Source organism: Mytilus galloprovincialis, chromosome 12 (genome assembly GCF_965363235.1).
Source record: "Mytilus galloprovincialis chromosome 12, xbMytGall1.hap1.1, whole genome shotgun sequence".
NCBI classification, from domain to species: domain Eukaryota; kingdom Metazoa; phylum Mollusca; class Bivalvia; order Mytilida; family Mytilidae; genus Mytilus; species Mytilus galloprovincialis.
In genome coordinates, this window is record NC_134849.1 from 54,335,308 (window position 1) to 54,361,203 (window position 25,896).

Consider the following 25,896-nt stretch of genomic DNA (forward strand, 5'->3'; position numbering starts at 1 on the left):
ATTGTTTTGCATTGTCATTTCGGTGCATTTTATAGCTGCTATGCGGTTTGAGCTTTGCTCATTGTTGAAGGCCGTACGGTGACATATATTTGTTCATTTTTGTGTCATTTTGGTCTCTTGTGGACAGTTGTATCATTGGCAATCATGCCACATCTTCTTTTTTATATTCATTTTGTAAACTCCATTTAGACCCTCGTTTATTAATTGAGTTATCTTTTTGTAAATTCATTTGGGTATTAAAACGTTCACCGCTGTACAATTTGTATGGAGTACGGAAGCGCTTAGTTCTAAAAATGTACGGACGGTCCATGCTTTTACACCTCATTGCAATTACTTAAAGAAGCATCCAAATACTTATAAAAACATTATTCACTATGATCACGAAAACACGATTACTTTAAAGTTTTTCTTTTATTTATCTAACTGTACACTTTATTGTGGAAACGTGTGTCATCATTTACGTTACAATTCATGCAGTTCATTTTGAAATGAAGAATGATATGAGATTGATGCTAACCAATCAAAGTAACGTATAATAATGACGTGGTTAGTTAATTATATTTAAGAATTGAATGCTTCTTTTTGTAACTTCATTAGGGTGTAAAAGCGTTGACCGAAGTACATTTTGTATGAAGCGCGACAGCGCTTCATTCTAAAAATGTGCGCACGGTCAACGGTCAATTGCACTTTTAATTTTTTTCTAGTAATGTTTACTTCTTACAATTTACTCTATAAATTCTTCTAATTATATGCAAGTACAATGTTTGTGCATTCTTCCTTTTCATTAATTTCATACATCATAGAATAATAGCAAATTACATGTACAAATGTACAAAAATTACAGATATGCTGTCTGATTTATACACGTATAAGTCACGTGAACATCAGCATTCTGAATCGTGTTACAAACTTGCAGATTTAATATATATTTTATTTTGAATTTTCGAAAGCAAGGCAACGAAAAAAGAAACAGCACATCTACCTTCTTAAAGAGTTGTTTAAGATTATTTTAGACGCACCATATTATTCTTTTTGCTTGATCATGTTTATTGTCATTGTCTTTTTTCCCGTATTCTCCCCCTTTTTGTCCGTTGCGTATAATCTCTTAATTTAGTGGTTGTCGTTTGTTTATGGGTAAAATATTTGTTTTTCAATAATTTTTTTTTATATAAATACGGTCGTCAGTTTTCTCGTTTGAATTGTTTTGCATTGTCATTTCGGTGCATTTTATAGCTGCTATGCGGTTTGAGCTTTGCTCATTGTTGAAGGCCGTACGGTGACATATGAACACTGTGCGGGACAAATTTGCCATTCCGGTATCGGCAAATCTGACTTTGTCGGTTTACAAGATATCAAAAAAAAATTTTGTCCAGTGATAGATTATTGAAAAATTAAAAAAATGCCATATGTCCCAACTTGTCACTGTTGTCACTCTTGTCACTGCAGCTGATTAAAAGTACATTTCCCATGGGAAATTTGATAATTCCCATGGGAATATTAGAATTTCCCATGGGAACATTGAAAGTTCCCATGGGAAAAATTACTTTTCCCATGGGAAGTTTAGAGTTCCCATAGGAACTTTAAAGTTCCCATGGGAACATAAGTCAATTGTTTGTTCCCATGGGAAGTTCTAAATTTCCCAAGGGAAACTTTAAATTTCCCAAGGGAACTTTTCTTCCCAAGGGAACTCCTTTTCTTCCCATGGTAAAATACTTTTCCCATGGGAACAATATTTTTTCCCATGGGAACGATATTTTTTCCCATGGGAACAATAATTTTTCCCATGGGAACAATAATTTTTCCCTTGGGAACAATAATTTTTCCCTTGGGAACAATATGTTTTCCCATGGGAACAATAATTGTTCACATGGGAAGTGATATAACTAAAAAGAAAACATAAAAAAAATCCTCTAATTGCATGAGTGAAGCAATTTCACAAAACGGACTAAGTTATTATGGGTACAAGTATTTCTTTGAATCTTAATTGTAGAAATATATAATTGTGTGTTCTACGATTTTCGTCTTGGCATGCTTAATTGAAAGTAAATCACTACGTGTCAAAAAACTACTATAAATTCAGAAATTATTGCTGTTTTTATTATTGTGAAAATAGTGACAGGGTTATAATCACAATAATATACACTTGCATATTGAAATTTTTTATGAACTAAACAGGATTATTCTAAATTTTCGAACAAAAAAATGATGAAATTGAGAAAAATCGCACTTACAATTGCTAGCAATAATTTCTGAATTTTCAGTATATAGTTTTGCATATATAGCTTTCACACCATTGCACACAGTGTCTTATGTTTATCCATTTGAATGTTTTTGTGTTTTTTTCATGCAGACATTTAAATGTTGATAGGTCTTGCTCATTTTTGACGGCTGTTCAGTCACTGGCTGAAAATACCTTTATCTCTGGTTTTTAGTTGTCTCATTGGCAATCACATACCATATCCTTACTTAATTTCAACACTTCTTAATTTAAGTTATATACATTTGAGAATATCATTTTCAAAAAGACAAAACATTACAATTGGTATAACAAATAAGGCACTTGTGTTTTAATATTTCATCTTTCACTGAGATAACACCATCAAGTAAAATGTGTAAAACAAAAACAGAAAATTAAATAAACAGCAATAAAATAACTCAAGCAAGTGTCAATAAACCTGCACAAATAACATGAATAACATATCTAAGGTCATAAGCAAGTGACAATAAAACATACAGCAATAATATATCTAAGGTCATAAGCATAAACATGCAGCAATATAATACATTGTATATCTAAGGTCATAAGCAAAAGACAATCAACATACAGCAATAGTATATCTAAGGTCATAAGCATAAACATGCAGCAATAATATATCTAAGGTCATAAGCAAGTGACAATCAACATACAGCAATAATGTATCTAAGGTCATAAGCATTTAAAAAAAAACATGCAGCAATAATATATCTAAGGTCATAAGCAAGTGAAAATCAACATGCAGCAATAATGTATCTAAGGTCAAAAGTATAAACAAGCAGCAATAATATATCTAAGGTTCTCTGATATTTGTCCTAAAAATGTTTGGCTCTAGCACCACTGTTGAAAAAGTAATGCCCCTTTTTTCAACAATTTCCTCAGAGGAAAAAGAGTTTTCCTCAAGGGAAAAAGATTTCCCTTAGGGAATTTGCTGCATAATTATTTCCTTTGAGGAAATTCTTTTTCTTTTGAGGAAATTTGCCGCTTCAAATTTTCCTTTGAGGAATTTTTCTCTAAGGAAATCATTGTTCTTCAAATTTCCTCTAAGGAAATTTCTGAACATCAAATTTCCCTTAAGGAAATGTTTTTCCTCTATAAAAATTTCATAACAGTACAAACATTGACAAACAGTATAAATATATTTTCTCCTAGACTGAATTATTGATCATGTTGATACAAAAGATTATATAAAATAAACACTTTTCATGTCAAATTAACTTGTCTTCTGTTTCAGCTGCTGTGTATAATTATTCTACCCCCTACATAACAGTTCAGTGCATAAATAATTCCATTCACAAGACATCTTCCTTCAATTGGTTGAATAAATTTTGGCAACTTGTTCTTCAAACATCTTCTCTGTATATTTGATATGGAGAGCCATGTACATAATATTATGTACATAAATGGATAACGCATGTGTTTATTTCGACAACAAACATGACAAAGACACTATTTTTTTTCTTAATTTCTCCATAATCCATCAGTGAATATGTAGGTTGTTACATTTTACACCATTGTGTCCTTGTGCATCTTTGATAGTACTCCATTTTGTTTATAGCAATTTTGTAGAATTTTTTCTATTTCTTTTTCCAGAAAAACACACAATTGAGTTCATTTCACATTAATTAATCCAATTAGCACATTATGTAGAAAAGTATTAACAAATAAGTTTCCTCTTCAGTATAGACTTGCAGGACCTGACGATGATCATAAAAACCAAGATATCTGACCTATAAATACACAAAATAAAAATAAAAAGTTATAAACATGATAAATGGAGAAAAAAACAGCAATATAAATAGGCTTATTTTATCATGTTTTAATTAAAGTCATAAGAAACCTCAAATTAAAAAAAAATATGTATAATAATTATGTTTTTTTACTTATTTTTAATTGCTTGCTTCCAGGAAGCAATTCGCCGATACATATTTTCCATATACATAGTGACCCGAGCGTAACCCTCCTCGTAAAAATCCGGTGACCACAATATGCAAGGATCTGTCATTGAAATAAACAAATAGCTGATTATACATGTTAAACACGTGCTCAATACCCATGCTTTTTGTGATTTGTTTACTATAAGGTGGCAATCGGTAAAACTCAGCTTCAAAACACGGCATTTAATGAGCAGCATTATTTCTTAAATCAGAACAAACAGAGAGAAAAAAAAATTGACGATTTATATGATATACTTGTGAAAATAATGATAAAATCGTGCACAGAGGACTAAGTTTATGATGTATACATGCATTGGTTCAAAAGTTGTACAAACTTTATTTTTCATCACTCACTTGTTTCATATGACTTTAACATTTGAGAAACTTTCATTTGATATTCTTACTTGTCATGCTTTATATGAGTTCTCTTATTTCAGTGCTTTGTGTCCAAGATTTAATATTCGTTGTTTAGTGCCTTGCAGTGATATTTAAAGTTTAGCCACTTGCAAAAGTTGTTATAGAATGTTCATATGCTGTGTTATTTGAACCACTGTCCTATATTATGGTCAGGTAAGAGGTTGAGTGCTCACAGACATGATATTTTTTTATTAATTGTTATTGTTTTTGAACATGTTGAACTAAATTGGATTGTTTAAATCTTTTCATGTTGGGATCTTTATTGGCTGACCTATAAAGGAAGTGTTGTCTCATTATTGAAGGCCAGCCCATCATTGGCCTTTAATTTCTTGCATCCACTTCTTTGAACTCTGGTGGATAAGTCACTCATTTACCATACCACATCTTCTTATTTTTATAAGAGTCATCATTCAAAGGCAATTACTTTTATCATGTTTGTTACTGTAATTCAGAAATTATCCAGAGGTTTTTAGTAATGCGATTAATGTGACTGGGTGAGTATCGCAAAAATAAGAAATCATATTTTGATAACAGAAACATATATATATCATGTATATACATGATATATAATTGATGCAGATTTTTTTGTAATCACAATAAGTTGTCCATTCCCTGAAAAATCACAATAATAAAGGCAAGCAATAATTTCTGAATTTACAGTATATAGAAGTGGTCTTACCATTTAGGCCTTGTTGTATTCTGTTTATCTTGTTTTGTCGCTCATTTCTATTGAAACTGTTTATATTTTTCATTATTTTTCTATATTTCTTGTCCTATAAAACATAAAAAGGGTAAAAACTATTATTAAACATCAGTATTTTCTTTATATACAATAATATTTAATAAGAATGGAATATTTGTGCTATTTCATTTCACAAACTTTTTGTCAGTCATGACTTTCAAAGACTTTCACCCTGGTCAATAGTTTAAAAAACAAACATTCCCATACTTTTTCTTGGTGTTCGTACTAATTTTTCATTGGACAACAAAAACATGATTCAACTATTCTTCTATGATTTGTTTTGCTTGACTACCTTAAACTCTGAAATATTGTTTACACTGTATAATCTGTATGTGTCTCACTCGTCAAAATTTCAAATTAATATATAAATAACCAATAAGAATGCTATGCATGGCTCAGCTTGATACAAACGTACACTTTAAACCCTGAACAGTTGGAGCAAGTATGGACACAACATTCAATTCAAACTTTTCTCCATTGGTTAGAGGTATAGGGGGAGGGGGAGCTCTCACAAACATGTTTAACCCCGCTGCATTTTGCGCCTGGCCCAAGTTAGGAGCCTCTGGCCTTTGTAAGTCTTGTTTTATTTTAATTTTAGTTTCTTGTGTACACTTTGGAAATTAGTATGGCGTTCATTATCACTGAATTAGTATATATTTGTTTAGGGGCCAGCTGAAGGACGCTTCCGGGTGCGGGAATTTCTTGCTACATTGAAGACCTGTTGGTGACCTTCTGCTGTTGTTTTTTTATTTGGTCGGATTGTTGTCTCTTTGACAAATTCCCCATTTCCATTCTCAATTTTATGAATACAACTCTGAATTGTAAATTTGGATTGTGATTCAATAGTTGATGCAGCATAGGTTTCTGACATTGAATGAATGTGGTCCAAGTATTTAAAAATTTTAAATTGACAATTAACCTCTAAAATGGTCCAATATTCAAAATCTTAATACATGGTTAGATGCAGCATATCAACATGATCAAAGAACCCAAATAATTCATTATTTGATGAAATCAAATAAAGTTCAATTTTGGACCCTTTATATCTCAATGTGGACCAATTTCAAATGAATTTGTTAACGGGCCAAAATATCAAAAATCTAAATGAATGGTTAGATTCAGCATATCAAAGAACCCCATATATTCAATTTTTTGGAAATCAAACAAAGTAAAATATTGGACCCCAATTTGGACCAACTTGAAATTTGGGCCCATACTAAAAATCTAAGTAAATATTCAGATTCAGCATATTAACATGATTAAAGAACACCAAGAATTTAAATATTATTAAAATCAAAATAAGTTTAATTTAGGACCCTTTGAACCTTAAGATAGACCAATTTAAACAGGACCAAAAAACTAGGAAGCTTAATGCACAGTTAGATTTGGAATATATATATCAAAGAACCCCAATAATTCAATTTTCTATAAAATCAAACAAAGTTTAATATTGGCCCCTTTTGGCCCCTAATTCATGTAATTTCTAAACTCTGGACAAAAACTCTGGTCACAAACCCTGTGTTTGAGTTTCATAGATTTCTGTTAACTTATACTAAAAGTAATTATGCGAAAACCAAGTGTCTTCGGACTACGACGACTACATGATAAAATTAAGAATGGGAATGGGGAATGTGTCAAAGACCCCCCTTTTTTGGACTATCAATGCATTTGAATGGGGACATGTAATTACCCCCCCCCCCCTTTTTGTCCTGGGTTAGGAAACCCTTTTTAAAATGACTGGATCCGCCCCTGAAGGGTCTATCATTAAGTTTGACAACTTCAGACATACTACTTTACCAAAAAAATTGACACATTTCATCCAATTTAATTCATTCTTTACTTGCTATTTCATCCATAATATTTTAAAGAAAGAAATTTGGAAGGAGTATGATTTTAATTTGCAAGTTATACACTATCCAAACTAGAGACCTAATAGAGTAGATATATACTTGACTAAGGGAGCTACCATTTGATTTTTATGGGGGGGGGGGGGGGGGGGGGGGGGGGGGGGGGGGCTAGGATGAAAAATTTTATCCTGCATTTTTTTTTAGCTGTAATCTCTGTCCTGCCTTTTTATTTTTCACTCTGTTCGTTCCTGCCTTTTTTTTTTTTTTAGTTTATCCTGACTTTTTTTACCTAAATTGTCGTCCTGACTTTTTTGCTAGTGTCTCATCCTGCCTTTTTTTTTCTCAAACAGTCAGGGGACTTACTTAAATGAGTGATTTTCTAAATCACTGATTTAAGTAACATTATTTCCATAAAGGTTGGAAGTTAGAGTTGTCTTTCTTTAATAATCACCTATTTAAGTAGTACAAATTAATCACTAGAAGAAGTGATTTAATTTTATTGTAGCTTTAAATATAGAATACTAATGATCCAGGGACTAATTATGTTTCTAAACTTATCAGAACCAACATCTGTGTTGTCTAGGATGACCAGGTCATTTCAGGTGATGACCTTGTACTGAATCTAGGATAATGACATAAAAATCACTTGTTTAAGTATCAGACCTCAATTTCCTTCCCAAAAATCACTTCTTTAAGTATCATTCTTTTAATTATCCCTACTAATTTCAACACCCCCGAACAGTGAGATTTTTATCGCAACAGTAGAATTTTATTACATAATCTGAAAGATGAAACCTTGAACTTCACAGGAAAAATCTTTGAAGAAAGTATCAGTTCATTATGTAAAGCCATTATTATAGCATTTTTTCAACTAAAATAGAATTTTCAGCTAAATGATAGCATCAAAGGCAGAAACCTTTCTACTTAAAAGAAGCAAAAAGTTTATTTTTTTTTAATTTTACTAATTAAAAGATATTATTTAAACCAGATGTGTTTAAAATTTGGAAAAAAATACAAAATTTCAATTTGTGACAAAACCACAATTTTGCTACTCGAATAAGTGATTTAAAAATCACCTATTTCAGTAAGTCCCCTGACTGTCAAAACTCCTGTTCTGTCTATTTTTTTCAAATTTCATCCTAGATCCCCATAAAAATCAAATGGTAGCTCCTTAATTTAAATCAAACTTGGGGTGACTGGCGACAAAGATTTAAGGAAATAGATGACAGTTTACCTAGCCCCACAGGACGCAATTACGACTGGACACAATTACGAACGATTTCCAATGTTTGCCCTCTGAGATCATATTTATTTATTTTTATCAATAAACGTTTTTATAAATAAAAACCCTATTAAAATTCCCTTGTTTTCATGATAATATAATTCATGTGCCATTGGTGAATGTTGATGACGATGACAAAATCATTCTGAAAATATTATAAGAACGGCAATCTGGCCTGCAAGTTCTATAAAAAAAAACATAAAGGTAAGTGCACATTGCCTTCTATTGTTAATATATAGAAAGAAAAATATCTCCTGATTCTGTTCATGTGCGTGATGCCTTTTATCTTGCCCAAATAACCCCACAATTGACGTTTTTTAGACTCTTGTGACCCTATTTATGGTCAAAAGAAAATATGTTAATTTTATTGAAAAGTCCAGAGAACTCCAAAAAAAATGTTGACCTGTATAAAAAAAAATCATAGATGAATGATAAGTATAACACTGAAATGGATAAACTTGAATTTAGTGCTCCTTTAAAGGAGGAACTTACACAAAAACAAAAAAAAAAATCAGAAATCTTTCCTTTCCACATGACCGACATTTCGTCTGCAACCATTGCTAAAGTAATTGAAGGAAAAAACAAACTTGTGCATCTTATTTTCCTATGAAAATGTGTTTGAGATAAAGATTAATGTATGCTTTATCAATCTAGACTGTTGTCATTGATTTCTTCTGCAAGATATTTCAATATAGTGCTGTTGGGAATTGCGTCCATATGTGGCTCTCTTGACCCGTAAAACGAGGTCACGCAAATCTTACTAAAGTATCCTAACGTGAATAAAAATTTATGTGGGATATGATGCAAAATAGAAAGCCTTCATACATCTTAAATTCTATGGTATAAACAATTCAAGAAAAGTAGTCTACTTAAAAAAATATTAACCACAGTTCAAAAATCGTTCGTAATTGTGTCCGGTGAGGCTACAATGATCTAGCTTCATGGCAATGGCATACATTACAGACTACATCATGTACATGGTCATTCTTAATTGTGTTTAAACTTTGGGAGTTCATTTTTTTAATGTTTAAAGCTAACAATTTCAACTACATACATTTATCAAGATTTGATTCTACATTTATATATAATTGTGTATGTCACATGTATGTACATGATGTATTTTAATGTAAAGCATCTGAAAACTCATTAGCCGTTTTCATAGCCTATGCCTGAAAACAGAGATTTCTTATTAAGGAGAAAGCCCCGCCCCCCCTTTTTGGTGTGAAATATTTTGTTGATTATATAGGGAATCACTGAAGCATGACTGGAGCAAGCATCCCCCTCTGCCCCCCCCCCCCCCAAAAAAAAAATAATTAAAAAAATGGAAATTTCTGGATCTGCCCATGTCAACCTTTCACTCAGGTCATTGGTGAAGAGTTGTCACACAAAATAAATGATATCAAATGTTCATATGTATATGTTTTAGCTCGTGTAGGTGTAAGGAGGCAACCATTTGATTTGTTGGGCGAAAAGGGTGAATAATCTTGCCTTGTAAAACTTGTGCTATAAATAAAAATTAATACATTTCCATTTAAAAATCCGTCAGCCCAATCTCATCCAGTGAAATAGATTATTATCTGTTTTCGAAATTATATGGAAGTACTTAGTAGTTCAGACGCATTGCAAGGCATTTTTTCTAAGGAGACGTGTAGACTCATTTAATTGGGGGAATGGAACCAATAAATTGATAGGATCCGATATGATCTTCCCAGTAAGGAGCACATATTTTTTTAGGTAATTATTATTAGTGTCGGTGATCACACAAGTAAATCAGAGAAAATATTGCATGCAAGTTAATAAGCAGAGAAGAGACAATTATCAACTTGTGTATTATTCATTTTCTCGCAGTTATTTGCGGTAAATTAACTATATGTATATATATCCCAAAACAGGTGTTCGGTTCTAGTACTATACAATTTAGTAAAACTGCTATATTTTGGGGCCGAAAAGGGGTCTTACTGAACCTACTCCTTTATAAATCTTAAGTAGGAATACGTGGGTTCCATTTCATGAGACCTACACGGATTTTTTATAAAATAAATTTAAAAATTATAAATACAGTTTTCATCAATTCTTTCCCGGCATAGATAAAAAAAAATATGAAAATAAATAATCTTTTGAAAATAATACGATATGGTTTAATTATTTCACTTCATTATAATGATAAATCCTTTAGATCTGAAATTTTTAATTAAAACGAATTTATCATTTTGATCTACCGATAAACTTTAAATTGAAGTGACATGGTCAGTTAAGTAACCTGATTAGTTGCATGGCTGATTACCATCTTACTGGTGACCCAGTAATTTTCCATATGACACTAGCGTGTACCCTCGGGGTGTGTATAACTTTTTTTGGGGGGAACATCCTGTCCACGTGTAATACTTAGCATATATTGCAACATTTGACATTAAACAAATTTTCTTTGTAGCATCGGAGGCAATTTCATGTTCAACCACACAGCAAATTTCACACAAAAAATATGATAAAATCATAAGAAAAAGAATAAGAAATACTAACAAATAAATTTGGCATTAATAAAACGGGGATTCGTGTATTCAAGAGCTTATTTTCAGTGGACAACAACAAATGGAAGTTTTTAACGACCTTGACTGGCTATAATATATATATAGCACTTGCACGGTCGTTCCAGTGGACATATTTCATACCAGATTACTTATTCTTTTTATATATATGACAATTATTGTTTAATCTGATACACGTACCTATAATGTACAGTATTTTGAACAGCTTCAAATATATGGGGTCCGTAGTAATACCGCAAAGGACCTCCTTAGTGCACTAAGAACAAAAATGTGCACTAAGGACCTGATGGAATGATACAACTCTTACAAAGGACATGGCATATAAAAATAGACTTTGTAAAAATTCATTATTTTAAATTTTACAATTATACCTTTTTTAATTAGAAAGTTATCTAATGTGTATTCGACACGTGCCTAACTTGAAAAATTGATTGTCACCTTTTTAGTGTAATAGGTAGAAATTCACGTTCGCTCAACCTTGACCCGTTTATAATCTGCTAGTAAACTGTTTAAACATGTATATATGGTATTTCAAATTGTTCTTTATTTTTTTCCCATTTGTTTGTTTCTGCCGTATTTATTCTGTCTGTTATAATTTTTACTTCTAAAGTAATAAAGTATTTTCAACTCTTTTCAGTTTGGGAATTTTTAATCCTTTTAATTTTAAAAAGACAAATAATTGTGAACACTTCACGGAAAAGTGAGGATTTATATTTGGTTGCTTAACGTCCAGTTTCCAATACTTCATTCATTTTTCTGATGTCAGGGACCATGCCTCACAGCAAGGTTTTATAAGGATAGAACATAGGCAAATGCAAATAGATTCTATTGTATATATCTTTGCTGCTTTGGTCTCTGTATGTATAATGATTCATTATGTTTTATGGGATACTTAACTTCTGTTCTACAAATTTTATATTAAAATATATTCTGATTTTTCATTTTTAATGAGATTTTAGTTTCTGTTGATTAGAGGCAGTACAAAAAACATGTTTTAATCATAATTAAGGTGACCCCCCCCCCCCCCTTTCAACATGACACCCAACCACACCGCTTGAAAATCTTAAAATATTTTTTAATGTTATCATTACTATATATATATATATTGAATAGGGTGACACGTTGTCGCTACATAATAACCAGATAAAATGGATCTTGTTTATACAAAAAATCTTTCAAGATTGTGGTTTCTCAAACATATGGGAGTCACAAAATTTTGTTAATAAAGAATGGTTAAAAACTGTCATAAAGCAGAGATTGCTATATCAATATATTCAGAACTGGAATTCCCTCATTCAAAATTCGTCAAAAGGTATAAACTACAAAAATTAAAAAAAAAACAACTTGAAATTGAAGAATATTTTAATATTTTGGACTTCAAAGACGCTTTTGTTTTTTGTCGATTTCAAACGACTAATACTAAGTTGCCGATTGAAACAGGAAGATGGCAAAACGTAATCAGAGAAAACCGCTTTTGCAGTCTATGTAACAATCGACAAATAGGTGACGAATATCATTTTATATTTGAATGCAAATTTTTTCAATCAAAAACGAAAAGAGTTTTTAACTGCATATTTTACAAAACGGCAAAATACAGTTAAATTCTCTGAAGTTATGTCAAGTACAAGAAAACCAGTTCTGAAGAAGCTTTGTTTTTTTTTTATAGAAAATATAAATACTTGTGTTTGTCGGCCCGTGCTTGTACTCCTGGCTTGTAACTTTTGTAACCTCTCTCGCTTGTTTTGTACATATTGTAAATATTTATTGTTGTATTTGTTATCTCTGTACCGATGTAATGCATTTGCTTTATGAGAATAAAGATATATAAGTAACTTCTTTAAATATACACAAGTCATAATTACATTGGCCAGAGGGTAACTTGATAATTAGAGGATCAAAGGATTTAATTAAGACAATCCAAGACTGCTACCTCTATATTTTATTATACATATCTTTATTAGCCTCATTTAGGGTGATACAGCAATTGCAAAACGGGTAGATACGATCTGTAATCAAATAATTAAACTAATCAAAAGTTTATTTAGAGTAACCATATGCCGGATGAACAAAAAGTTTGCCATTTATTGAAAAACATATGGTTTTATATAACAAGAAAACTTCTCTAGTATTCTAAACATTTATCACGTACCCCCTCCCCCAAACCTCCGCTTCAAGCTCTAGATTCGCGCCTGCACATTGTGAATTATATTTCTTACATCACGATGCTTATTACATTATAAAATAAAATGGTATTCATCTTCAATTGTTGAAATAAAGATGAATTGTTAAAAAAAAGCATTGACATCAGTTTTAAAGTTATTGTTCATAGGAGACAGTTATGATTTATAGTCTCTTTTTAAAACGTAATATAATTTTACCTCTTGGAGTTTTTCTACATTACTTCTGTAATCGGATTTTGAAGAACCCCACGGACACCACATACTCTCATGCATATGTCACTCATTCAAGGTATAATGATAATATATGTAAACTCTTGTGTTGTTAACAAGGAAACGAAATCTCAAAAGCATTTTTGTCTCAATTTGTATCTCAAAATAGGGTTCTTTAATTTAAAAAAAAGCTTGCATAGCAATTTCCTTAAAAACAAAATATAACAAAGGCAAAGTTTTAAAACACAAAATTCATTTTTTTTTTAATTTTTCTTTCATAAACTTGAAAATTTACCACGCTAAACCGTTAAGTTTATTCAACAACAACCATTAATTAATCAATAAGTAACGATAAAAAGACAATTGTGTATTGGATTAGGTTGATTGAACATGATGATTATTGAATTTGCAATAAGCCGTTGGTCACGTGCCGAGTGGCACGCGTTGATTAAAAAGTCATTTAACTTCAAAATTACAATATCTATTGATACCTAACTTTACAGATATGAGGTATTTAATCATATCCTCCTATATATCCATATTCTCTGTGATCTTAAAACATCGTTTTAGTGTCCTTAATGCAAAAACTTTCTTCTTAGTCAGCGCCTTTAAGAATTCCTTTGCGGTATTTCTACACACCGAAATATATGGCCTTATTGGTAAAATACCCACGTGAAAATACCACAGTGTTAGTGTCACTAATAGTCAAAATATTGTGCCGTGAAAACTGGAAATGAAGTTTAGCGGGACATAGGAAATTACAAAAATATTAGAATTGTTTACTTACATAGTGTAAGCGGGATGCAGGAATCTAAAAAAATAAATAGTAACTATAAAGCGAGATCCGTGAACAGAACCCCCAAATGAGACCCCATTAGTTGTGGCTTATTTTTGGTCTTTTTAGCTAGTTTCCTTCCCCTACATTACTTGTAAGTTGATCGTTTTTGTAAAGCAGCACTCGAGGTTTGACAGTATATTACCAAGAAATGCACAAAATATTGAAAAAGAAGGTTTAGAAAATTTAAATAATGGTATGCACACACACTCCCCTGTCAGCACAGACAATTATATTTTTGTAAACGCGCCAAACTCATTTCTTCCACAGTGAGACAAGCTTTACAATGTTGATGGTGGTGAAAATCTAGTCCAAATAATTATTACGTCTTGCAAGGCTATTTTATTTCTGGAACGCTTTCCTCTGACGAAGCCGAAATGTGAAACCAAATCAACAAGAAGTCTAACATCTATAATAGAACTGAATATAAAATCGAAATGTAAATGGGGAATGTATCAAAAGACCAAAGAGCATTCAATGCAACGATAAAATCCCATAACCCGAGAAGGGGTTCCTAACCAAAGACAAATGGGGGGGGGGGGGTCCAACTACATGTCCCCATTCAATACAATACAATACAATATGCTTTATTTGAAAAACACTCCGTCACATTGACATGTGAAACAAGAGGTAAATTACAAAATACAATCACATACAATTAAAAAATAATAAAACAACTTAGAAATAAAATATATGGAAAATTACTTTATATTATAATATTTTAACATTATAATATTTTAGTTAACTTTGAAATGAATATAGACACATTTTTAAATAATAAGTTAATATTTGTCAATGACGGTCATGACGGTTAGTCCTTTCATTTTTGCTTAATTCTGATATTTCACATAGTACTCTGGAATATGCTGATTTCTGATATTTTTTAACTAATAAAGAATTGCATTCAAATAAATAATGGAATTCATTGCCTGAATTGCAGTTAAACACAGATTGCATGTCCTTTCTTCTTTTGGAATGACTTATACCATCTTCCCAGCTCTACTGGGATTTTACATTGCAGCATCTTAATTTTGAAATATATTTACGTTTGAATGGTGTTAATTTTAAAATTCAAATGCATTGATCGTCCAATAAAGAACAATGTAGAAAGGGGGGTTCCAACATGTCCAACCCTCAGACCCTCCTGGATCCCTGCCTGTGAGGCATGCTTTAGCTTGCCATTAATGTATACTAGTTGAGTGATAATGGACGTCATATTAAACTCTTTGATATTAAAAAAGAAACTAAAATAAAAATCATACAAAGGTCACAAAGGCCATAATCTGGCTCCTGACGTGGGAAAAGTGCAAAATGCAGTGGGGATGAAAGCCTTTACTGTAAATTCCTGAAATTACAATTATATAAATCATCTCACATCTTGGCGCATTTCTTGAAATTGGTCATATTAATAAATGCATGTAATATTTTCAGAAAATTTCAATATATAGGCTTTTTAAAAAAAGTCAATCTTGTGCATGATTTATCAATGATTATACTTGCACAATTAACGCATGTTGTTCTCAAAACTAAGAGGTGTCTATGCTATTTATGACAATTTTCATGGTTCAGTGGTTATAGTTAAGTTTTTGTGTTTTGGTCTGTTTTTCTCATACTTTATGCAATAAGTCTACTATATTTGTTGTATGAAATGATTGTAAGGTGAACATGTCTAGTGGGATGATGTCATCTGACCTTGACCTCATTTTCATGGTTCAGTGGTCAAAATTAAGTTTTTGAGTTTTGGTCTTTATCTATTAAATACTATAAGCCATAGGTCAACTGTATTTGGTGTATAGAAATATTTTATGATCTATATGTCAGTGGCACAGGTTTTATTTGACCTTGATCTCATTTTCACGGTTCATTGATCAGTGTTTTTGTGATTTGGTCTATTTTTCTTAAACTATAAGTAATAGGTCAACTATAATTGTTGCATTGAAGCCTTGTTAGCTGTATATGTCTGCCTGGCATGGTTCATCTGACATTGAGGCTTAAATTAAAATATTATTTGTTTGCCCTTTACCGACCGACTCTATAAATTCGTTCCGACTGAAAATCTTTTATTTGTATTTACCAGCAATATTTTGTTTTAATTATTTTTTGTTCCTCCCGAAAATCTTATATTTGTATTTCCTGCTCAAAACTTTTTTACCGGAATCCACAGGTTTTATCTTCCCCGTATAAGGTTAAGTCCATTTGGTATCACGTCAGCGTTTGGCATGAACACTTGCATTTTGAGATTCAAAGCTTTTGATTGAAGTCCATGTTGAAAGTATAACCAACGTTGCCCTTTATACTTGAAGAGCAGGGTTCATTCAAAAAAGTTTGTCCAATACAAAATTATCAACGTGTGTACAAAATATTTTGTTAACAGATGTTGTATCCTATATAACATGTATAAGGATGACGTTTAGTGATTCGTATATCCGGATGATTATGTTATTGCTGCCTATTACCAGCTTTGACATTTTATTTATATCTGAAATGAACCGAAGTCCTGTAAATTGGAGAATAATTGGCAGTAAAATCGCCAAGTTTTCCTTGCAGACCATTTATAAATGCGATGTAAAACATGTGACATTTGAGTTTCAAGTCTTTTAGCTTTTTTTTTATAACACCCGGACACACTCAGTCTCTAGGGTTGTAAATAAAGTAAGATAAATGCTTAGTTTTAGCTTTTTTAACTGGTTGCATGATGACGATGGTGGGAAATGCACTGCTGGGCAGTGGCTTTATATTCTAGTCAAATATTTTTTTTTTATTTCACAGATATCATCTCTGATAATTTCAGTTCAAATTTTGATAAAATTGGTAGAATGTCGGAATGACACATACTATAGATAGGGGTTGGAGGGTCCGGATCCTGAAATCCCGGGCTTTAAAACATGAAATCCTGAGCTCCCGAATTTAAATAAATTTAAATTCTGCATCCCAAAAATTTAAAAAAAAAAACAATTCCTGGAAATCCTGAAATCCTGAGCTTAAAAACACCCAATCCCGAAGTCCCGATAAAGGTCCTACCCCCTAATAGATTGCACATAGTAAAGCTGTTTCACAAACCATGCTAGGGAGATATATATGATATTAATAAATCTTTCGGTCAGGTTAAGCGTACAAGGTACATGTACGTAGTACAGAATATCAGTGCAAGTTAAAACTCTTTAAAAGTTCCAGGCATATAATTGTTGAAAATATGCTCGAGCCCTATATTTTGATATTTAAAAACAAATAGAAGTGCATATAAATTAACTTCACATTATACATGATAATTTTTTTTCATAACTTCCTGGGACTATTCAGAAACTTTAATAAAAGTAAAGATTAGTAAAATCGATCATTCTTAAAACAAGAGCAAATACAGACAAAAATGATATCATTCAGATATTGTATCTATAAAATAAAATATTATACCTACCTGCCTACCCATGACAAAAAATGTACCGAGCCAAGTTATTTTATGGGAAAGAAAAATAAAATATTTTACCTACCTACCTACCTTGTTTCAAAAAATAGGGTCGGAAAAGGGCAAACAAACAATATTTTAATTTAGGCCTGACCTCATTCTCATGGTTCATTAGTCTTTATTTATTTATCTTGGTTAATGTTAAGTTTATGTGACAGTTGTGATAAAGCTTTATACTTAGGACTATCAACATATTATCAATGATTAGTAAAAGAAGGCGAGACATTTCAGCATGTGCACTCTTCTTATTAAACACACATTAATATACATCATGTACATTAAACAGCAAAAAAAAATATTGATCTAAGATGCCATTCAATAATAACTTTTACTCTTTTATGTATAGGACAAGAACTATAGAAGATACAGAGAAATTATAAACAGCAGAAATGATAGGCAATTTAAAATTTGCAGAAGCAAACTAAACCTAAATGGTAAGGCCACTTTTATTTATTTTTTTAAAGTTGTTGAACTTGAAAGATGATAATCATGATTACTATAAAAATTAAAAGATGTGGTATATTAAATATGAAAACTATCATGGCTTTAAGAAAGCAATTGTAGGCCTGTGACGACCTTCAATAATGAGAAAATCCATACCCTATAGTCAAAGTAGGCAGCTATAAAAGACCCAAAGATGAAAAATTGAAACAATCCAACATGTCCAAACTGTAAAACTAATTGCCTAGTTTATTACAAAATAAATTACAAAAAATAAATATAACCGGTATGAAACAACAACAACAACAACCACTAAATGTTAGTGTCAGACTAAACTTACAAAAACTACAGGCTCTGAACTTTGGACAGGCACAATAGGAATATGGCAACCTATGATGTAAATTTCCTGCAAACACAGACTGGACTAATGTAAATCAACTAATTTTTCGCGACTACTTTATTTTGCGTTTTATACTTTCTAGTCTACATCACAGCTAATTATTTTTCGCAAGGTTCAAGTTTATACTTAATGAATTTTAATAAAGAAAGCTACATATGAAAAACATTTATTGCTGTTTCTCTCTCCATTTATAACATTTAATTGTTTATTTTGTGTATTTATAGGTGATCAGACATCTTGGTTTTCACGATCAATAGGTCATTACTGAAGAGGAAACTTAAAGTTGAAATTTATTTACAAAGTGCATAATTGGATTAATTTGAACTGGAATGTGTGCTTTCCTGCAAAAAAGAAACAGGAAATTTCATCATTATCACATGTTAATGCCAATAAACAAAATGGAGTTCTATCATAGATACACAAAAACACTATTGCATAAAAGCAACAACATATTATATATATTATTCGAAAGAAAGGAGAATGCAGAACAAATACTATTTTGTTGTTGAAAAAAGGAACACCAGTTTTATCCACTCATTTACATCGCTCCCTCATATCAAATATACGGAAGAAGATCATTGAAGAACAATTTGCAAAAATGTTTTCTCTTAGAATTGAAGGAAGTGAATGGAATAATGTATTCACTGAATTCTTACGTAGTGGATTGAACACTGTACACAAGCTGAAACAGAAGAAAATTTTAATTTAAAATAACACGAAAAGTGTATAATTTATTATTTAATCTGCAAATATATAAAAAAAATTCTTTAGAACACCACAAATGGTATGACATTCAAATTGGTTGCTTATTAATGTATTGCATTGAAACAATTACATGAATTACAAAGAAAACAGAATCATTTGCTACAAATTTTTGTTATAAATCATAGTTAAATTTTATAAAAAGTATGAACAATACCTAGATCTAAACAGTCAGACTTTATCAATTTTCAATGTCATTAAAATGTTGAGTCAAACATTTATGAAAGTTTTGAATATCATTTGCATCAACTATACAGTCTTGTAATAATTATATTCATACTGTTTGTATACATGGTATAGCGAAGAAATGTTTAACAAGAACAAATAAGGGAAATTTGATGTTCAGAAATTTCTTTAGAGGAAATTTGAAGAACAATGATTTCATCAGAGGAAATTTGTTGTCTTGAAGGAAATCTTTTTCCCTTGAAAAAACAATTTCCCTTGAGGAAAAAACAATTTCCCTTTGAGGAAAAATCTTTTTCCTTTAGGGAAATTTGATTTCCCTTGAGGAAAACAACTATTCCTCTAAGGAAATTGTTGAAAAAAGGGGCATAACTTTTTCAACAGTGGTGCTAGAGCCAAACAATTTTAGGACAAATATCAGGGAACCAATACCAACCAAGTTATCAACTTCATTTTGACTTAACTCCAAAAATTAAGGTGAACAACTTTTGCACTCAGCAGAATTGCAAACTTGTCCCGGAGACAAATCTGCTTTTCTGAGATGTTTTACAAGGTTCCAAAAATGTGTTATCCCCATCAGCTTTCCATCCAGCTAAGGCAGAAGTATATTCTCTTTTATCATGTTTATTCTCATATATCCAGTATTTGCAACAAATTGTAATTTTTCTGAAGAAAAAAATTCAAATGGAAAATAATGTTTGTATTGTACATGTTGTAATATAGTATGTTCCCATGGGAAGAAAAATTGTTCCTATGTGAAAAAAAATTGTTCCCATGGGAAGAAAAATTGTTCCCATGGGAAGAAGATTTGTTCCCATGGGAAGAAATATTGTTCCCATGGGAAGAAAATTTGTTCCCATGGGAAGAATTAATTCCCATGGGAACTTTTTGTATTCATCTTTTCCCATGGGAACTTTAAAGTTCCTATGGGAACTCTAAACTTCCCATGGGAAAAGTAATTTTTCCCATGGGAACTTCCAATGTTCCCATGGGAAATTCTAATATTCCCATGGGAATTATCAAATTTCCCATGGGAAATGTACTTTTAATCAGCTGCAGTGACAAGAGTGACAACAGTGACAAGTTGGGACATATGGCATTTTTTAAATTTTTCAATAATCTATCACTGGGCAAATTTTTTTTTGGATATCTTGTAAACCGACAAAGTCAGATTTGCCGATACCGGAATGGCAAATTTGTCCCGCACAGTGTTTATATTTGTTCATTTTTGTGTCATTTTGGTCTCTTGTGGACAGTTGTATCATTGGCAATCATGCCACATCTTCTTTTTTATATTCATTTTGTAAACTCCATTTAGACCCTCGTTTATTAATTGAGTTATCTTTTTGTAAATTCATTTGGGTATTAAAACGTTCACCGCTGTACAATTTGTATGGAGTACGGAAGCGCTTAGTTCTAAAAATGTACGGACGGTCCATGCTTTTACACCTCATTGCAATTACTTAAAGAAGCATCCAAATACTTATAAAACATTATTCACTATGATCACGAAAACACGATTACTTTAAAGTTTTTCTTTTATTTATCTAACTGTACACTTTATTGTGGAAACGTGTGTCATCATTTACGTTACAATTCATGCAGTTCATTTTGAAATGAAGAATGATATGAGATTGATGCTAACCAATCAAAGTAACGTATAATAATGACGTGGTTAGTTAATTATATTTAAGAATTGAATGCTTCTTTTTGTAACTTCATTAGGGTGTAAAAGCGTTGACCGAAGTACATTTTGTATGAAGCGCGGAAGCGCTTCATTCTAAAAATGTGCGCACGGTCAACGATTTTACAACCATATGAAGTTACAAAAAGAAGTATTCAATTTTGATAATTACATTTTTTAGCTATGATCAGGAAAATACGAATTTTATAATTGTTTTAATTAATTGACCTGTGCACTTTATTGTGGGACTACGTGTTATCATGAATGAAAAGTTATATGCAATTGCTTAAGGAATAACACGTGATGTGCAGTTAGCCAATCAGAATAAAGTATTATAATGAAACATACATCTAATGTAATTATATTATAATGTTTGTGTTCTTTTTGCTTACAGCAATATGGATGTTGCCAAAGGATTGGCATTATGGTGGCTGGCCTCGTTCTGGTGAAATTGATTTGATGGAAGCACGTTGTAAGTATAGACAATCATATAAACGTAATATGTGGAATGTAATTATAATTTGACGATAAAAATATGAGAAAACTTTTAAAAGTGCTATTCAGTTAATATGGATACATTATTTTGAGATTGGTGCTATCGAATGAATATCTAAAAGTTATTTCGATTTTATATAATTGAACTTGTCAGGGTCATGATCATGAAAACTCTATAGTTTTAATTCTATATGAGAATTAAAATCAACTATACGTTGAGGGCAAGTTTGATGTAGGACAAACACATTTAATTTCAAATGAGAGAGGAGATGACCAAAATTAATATTCCAAATCAAGATTTTCCTTCTACCGTATATTGTTTAAATTGAAGATGAACAAACAATGATTGATGGCATCGAAAAACTTTAAAAAAATAAAAATGTTCGCGCTCCGCATGAATTTTTTTCTGACTGAGACATAAAAAAACATATCCTCCTCCCTTTGAAGTTATATGGTTATCCCCAAAGGTACAATGTGTTAGCATGGTTAGCAGTATTATGTTGATAATCGTTTTTTTTTTTGTTCTCATACTACGTTTTACTTTGTTCTCATACTACGTTTTACTTATCTAATTTCTAGGTAATGCAAAAGTAAATTGTGGTGGTAACGATCACGGAGTAGGAGAAGTTGCATCCACACTTCATTGGGGACCATCACCTAGTCAAAATGGCTTCATGAAAACACATGGCGAAAAGTAAGTAAAGAAACCTAACTATCATGTGACCATTACCTAGTCAAAATGGCTTCATGAAAACACATGGTGAAAAGTAAGTATAGAATCTTAACTATCATGTGACCATCACCTAGTCAAAATGGCTTCATGAAAAAACATGGCGAAAAATAAGTAAAGAATCCTAACTATCATGAGATCATTACCTAGTCAAAATGTCTTCATGAAAACACATGGCGAAAAGTAAGTATAGAATCCTAGCTATCACGAGACCATCACCTAGTCAAAATGGCTTCATGAAAACACATGGCGAAAAGTAAGTAAAGAATACATACAATCATGAAAATGAATGATAATCAGAAAGCTATCAACCTGGACAATCACATGAAAACTCATGGTGAATTGTAAGTAAAGAAACACAATTATTAAAGGGCAGTTCTTGTATTGCATTTATTTTCATTGACGTCTGTATAATAATTGTAAGTAAAGAAGAATTTTTTTCTTGTTTCCCTTTTTTACTATTTATACCTCTTCCTTCGTATGACATCATCATAATATAATTCATTATTATTTCTTTATTTTTTAGATATAGTTACTTACTAGATTAGTTTTATTTCAGAGACAAGAATGGTGGCGACTGGGCAGATGGCTTCCATATCTATAAATTAGAGTGGTACGCAGATCATATCAGGTATGTTCATGTACCATTGCAAGAGTCAAAACTTTAAGGTCAATTCCCTTTTAAAAGAGGTATAAATTCCTAAAAAAACTGAAGTCAAAGACATGCTTATTTTATAAGTTGATTAGATTGAACTCATCATAGATACCAGGACTAAATTTAGTATTTACGCCAGACGCGCGTTTCGTCTACAAAAGACTCATCAGTGACGCTCGAATCCAAAAAAGTTTAATGGCCAAATAAAGTACGAAGTTGAAGATTGAATGCGAGCATACCCTGAATTACTGTTTTCCATTAGACCCATTCATAGATTGTATAGATTGATAGCCGGTTATACGGAATGGGTTTTTCGAATTGCTGATAAGCCATACGATTGCTTATAATTGCACAAATCATGTCATTTGGAATTTGTTCGCTAGTTTTCTCCTTGGCAAACATACCACATCTCCTTATTTTCATTTGTATTGTCTTATTTTCAAAAAAACTACTTACATTTAGATGAATTCCATATGCATGAGTTGGAACCGTATCATACGGTAAGGTTCTAATCATGAAAATACATAGTACATGCAGGCATTCTAATGGTTATCTGGAAAAAATATCAAATGAGAAGGATTTAAGAAATTATATAGCTGTGTCAATTAGTACAAGTATAAACATCACATTAAGTATTTATGAAAAGTTACATATCAATGAAAAGTTATCTCCACCGACTTTGTTTCGCCAATACAAATGTTGTTATAGATTATCGTTGATCATTTCAAATGATTGATTTATTCGCTTGAGCCAGTACACTTACGTGATTCCCCCAGGTGAGATGAATAATGATAATCTGTTTACGAATGACGTCAATCTCTGGTCAATTTCATTCTAGCGGGAAAAAGTCATATATATCACGCGACTCCGCTGAGAAAGGAAATCAGTCAGCAAGATCAAAGTAATTTCGTAAAAAAGTGATAATAAATAGTATTTGTTTTTTTTAAAGAGTAACAGTTGATGGTCAACAAATAATGTATGTAGGAACACCTGGAAATGGTTTCTACAACTATGGAGGCTTCGGTGGCAGCAATATTTGGGCAAGTGGAGGCAACAATGCTCCATTTGATCAGCCAGTAAGTTTAAGTGATGTCAATGTGTCGTTTATCGTTGAAAACGCCAATAATGTATGCTATAACTGGTCAAAAGCGTTAGTGTTTCAAAATTTCAAAATTTTGTATAAAGTTGACCTTATAATGTTTGCTAAGAGGATTTTTTTCCGCACAAACTTACGGTCTTCATATTGCCCTTGTTCTTTGCTGGAAATGATTGAGTGGTAAGTAAGTCCATTTAGTGTATAATCATGACTTGTGGATAAGCTGAAATGTATTCATGACGCATTGTCTAAATTAATTCAAATTTGATAAAAAAAAATCGACTAGCATATCACGTGTATCAGTAAGTAATGATCTCAGATGGGCATGACATAACAAAAAAATATAGTTAAGGTGGTACCCAACACTTTCACGAAAATTAATTTGGCTCGTTTAATTTTCTTAAAATTTTGACAAAGTATTGACTTTGACCCTTTGACAAAAAGATAAAAATTTGAACAAATTTGAACTAACCGTTTTATCAGAAAAATTACACAGGTTATATAGCAGTTTGACAAACACTTATTTTGATCACTGAGAAGCTTAATATTCCCTTGACAACACAACGTAATTAAAACGTTTAGCTGATTTTACAGAGTTATCTCCCTGTAGTGTTAGGTACCACCTGAAATGGTCGGATCACAAAAATCCATGAGACGAGGATAAATGTTTGTACAACGTGTCCAAGATATTTTATTTTTGGGATTCATTTCTTAAATGTAAAAAAATTACTGCTTACAGCTGTGTCTTCAAAACTAACTCGTTTCACTATCAATAGAATAAAAAACTATTAAGAAAAAGAAATGATTGAGAAAAAGTAAAAGTCGTCAATGGTACCAGGCTTTTAAACTGTTACCCTACCAGATTGTCATGTACACCTTAATCAAATAGAATTTTTCCCATTACAGTTCCAGTTGATCATGAATGTAGCCGTTGGTGGTGGTTTCTTTTCATCTGGATGCAGTTACAACCATCCACGTCCATGGAATGATGGTTCAAATAAACAAATGAGAGAATTCTGGGACAGACGAGGTGAATGGCTGTCAACCTGGCATGGAGATAATGTTGCTATGCAAATTGATTATGTCGAAATGGTTCAGGCTTAATCTGAAATTATTGAATATTAAATTTGTACGCAATCATTTTATAAAGGTTTCACTCTTTATATATATATATTTATATCATAGTGATATAAAAGCTACAAGAAAGTATAGTATATACAAAGGGAATAACCGGATAACGAACAAAACTGTATTGCATGATAAACCACACAAACCGGTAACACCTGACTTCTAAAACATACACACTACAACAAAGAAAAAACAAATAAATAAAGGCAACAGTAGTATACCGCTGTTTGAAGTTCATAAATCGATTGAGAAAAAAACATATCCCGGTTACCAACTAAAACTGAGGGAAACGCATCAGTTTATAAGAGGAGACCCATGACACAACAGAAACACGACTATAAAATGTAACGCACACAGAAACGAAATACACAAAGAATAGCTAACGAAAGGTACCAGGTATAAAATTTTATACGCCAGACGTGCGTTTCGTCCATACAAGAGCACTGAAGACTAAGAGTTTCAAAAAGTTGTTAAATACAGCTAATTCTAACAATGATCACTGTCCTTTCCTGGATCCTGATATCTATATTTTTAACGGTATGCTTTAGAGATGATTTTTCATTTCCTATTGTTAATCATCCATTTTCAGATGGTGGGGGTTTATTGACA

The 25,896-nt window shown here is 31.7% G+C and overlaps 1 protein-coding gene and 2 long non-coding RNA genes across 4 annotated transcripts in view; 2 read left to right on the top strand and 1 right to left on the bottom strand.

Annotated features, from left to right (window-relative positions):
- LOC143054249 (beta-1,3-glucan-binding protein-like) overlaps positions 1–25,308 on the top strand; it is a 36,080-nt gene extending 10,772 nt beyond the window's left edge. Inside the window, exons 8-12 of the mRNA XM_076227178.1 lie at positions 21,578–21,655; positions 22,258–22,372; positions 22,968–23,039; positions 24,013–24,139; positions 25,066–25,308. Of these exons, the coding sequence (XP_076083293.1) occupies positions 21,578–21,655; positions 22,258–22,372; positions 22,968–23,039; positions 24,013–24,139; positions 25,066–25,263 (590 nt within the window). The 3' untranslated portion in view covers positions 25,264–25,308. The remainder of the gene's footprint in view (positions 1–21,577; positions 21,656–22,257; positions 22,373–22,967; positions 23,040–24,012; positions 24,140–25,065) is intronic.
- Positions 3,375–10,177, bottom strand: LOC143054250 (uncharacterized). 2 transcript variants are annotated; one of them, XR_012971615.1, is made up of 3 exons: positions 9,968–10,177; positions 5,288–5,381; positions 3,375–3,984 (listed from the first exon to the last, which is right to left on the bottom strand). It is a non-coding gene; the product is annotated as an uncharacterized LOC143054250 (long non-coding RNA). The 2 variants fall into 2 exon arrangements; XR_012971614.1 differs by having other exon boundaries at positions 10,003–10,168.
- Positions 14,290–19,168, top strand: LOC143054251 (uncharacterized). Its single transcript, XR_012971616.1, has 3 exons — positions 14,290–14,446; positions 18,060–18,147; positions 18,779–19,168. It is a non-coding gene; the product is annotated as an uncharacterized LOC143054251 (long non-coding RNA).
- Positions 25,309–25,896: the final 588 nt, after the last annotated feature.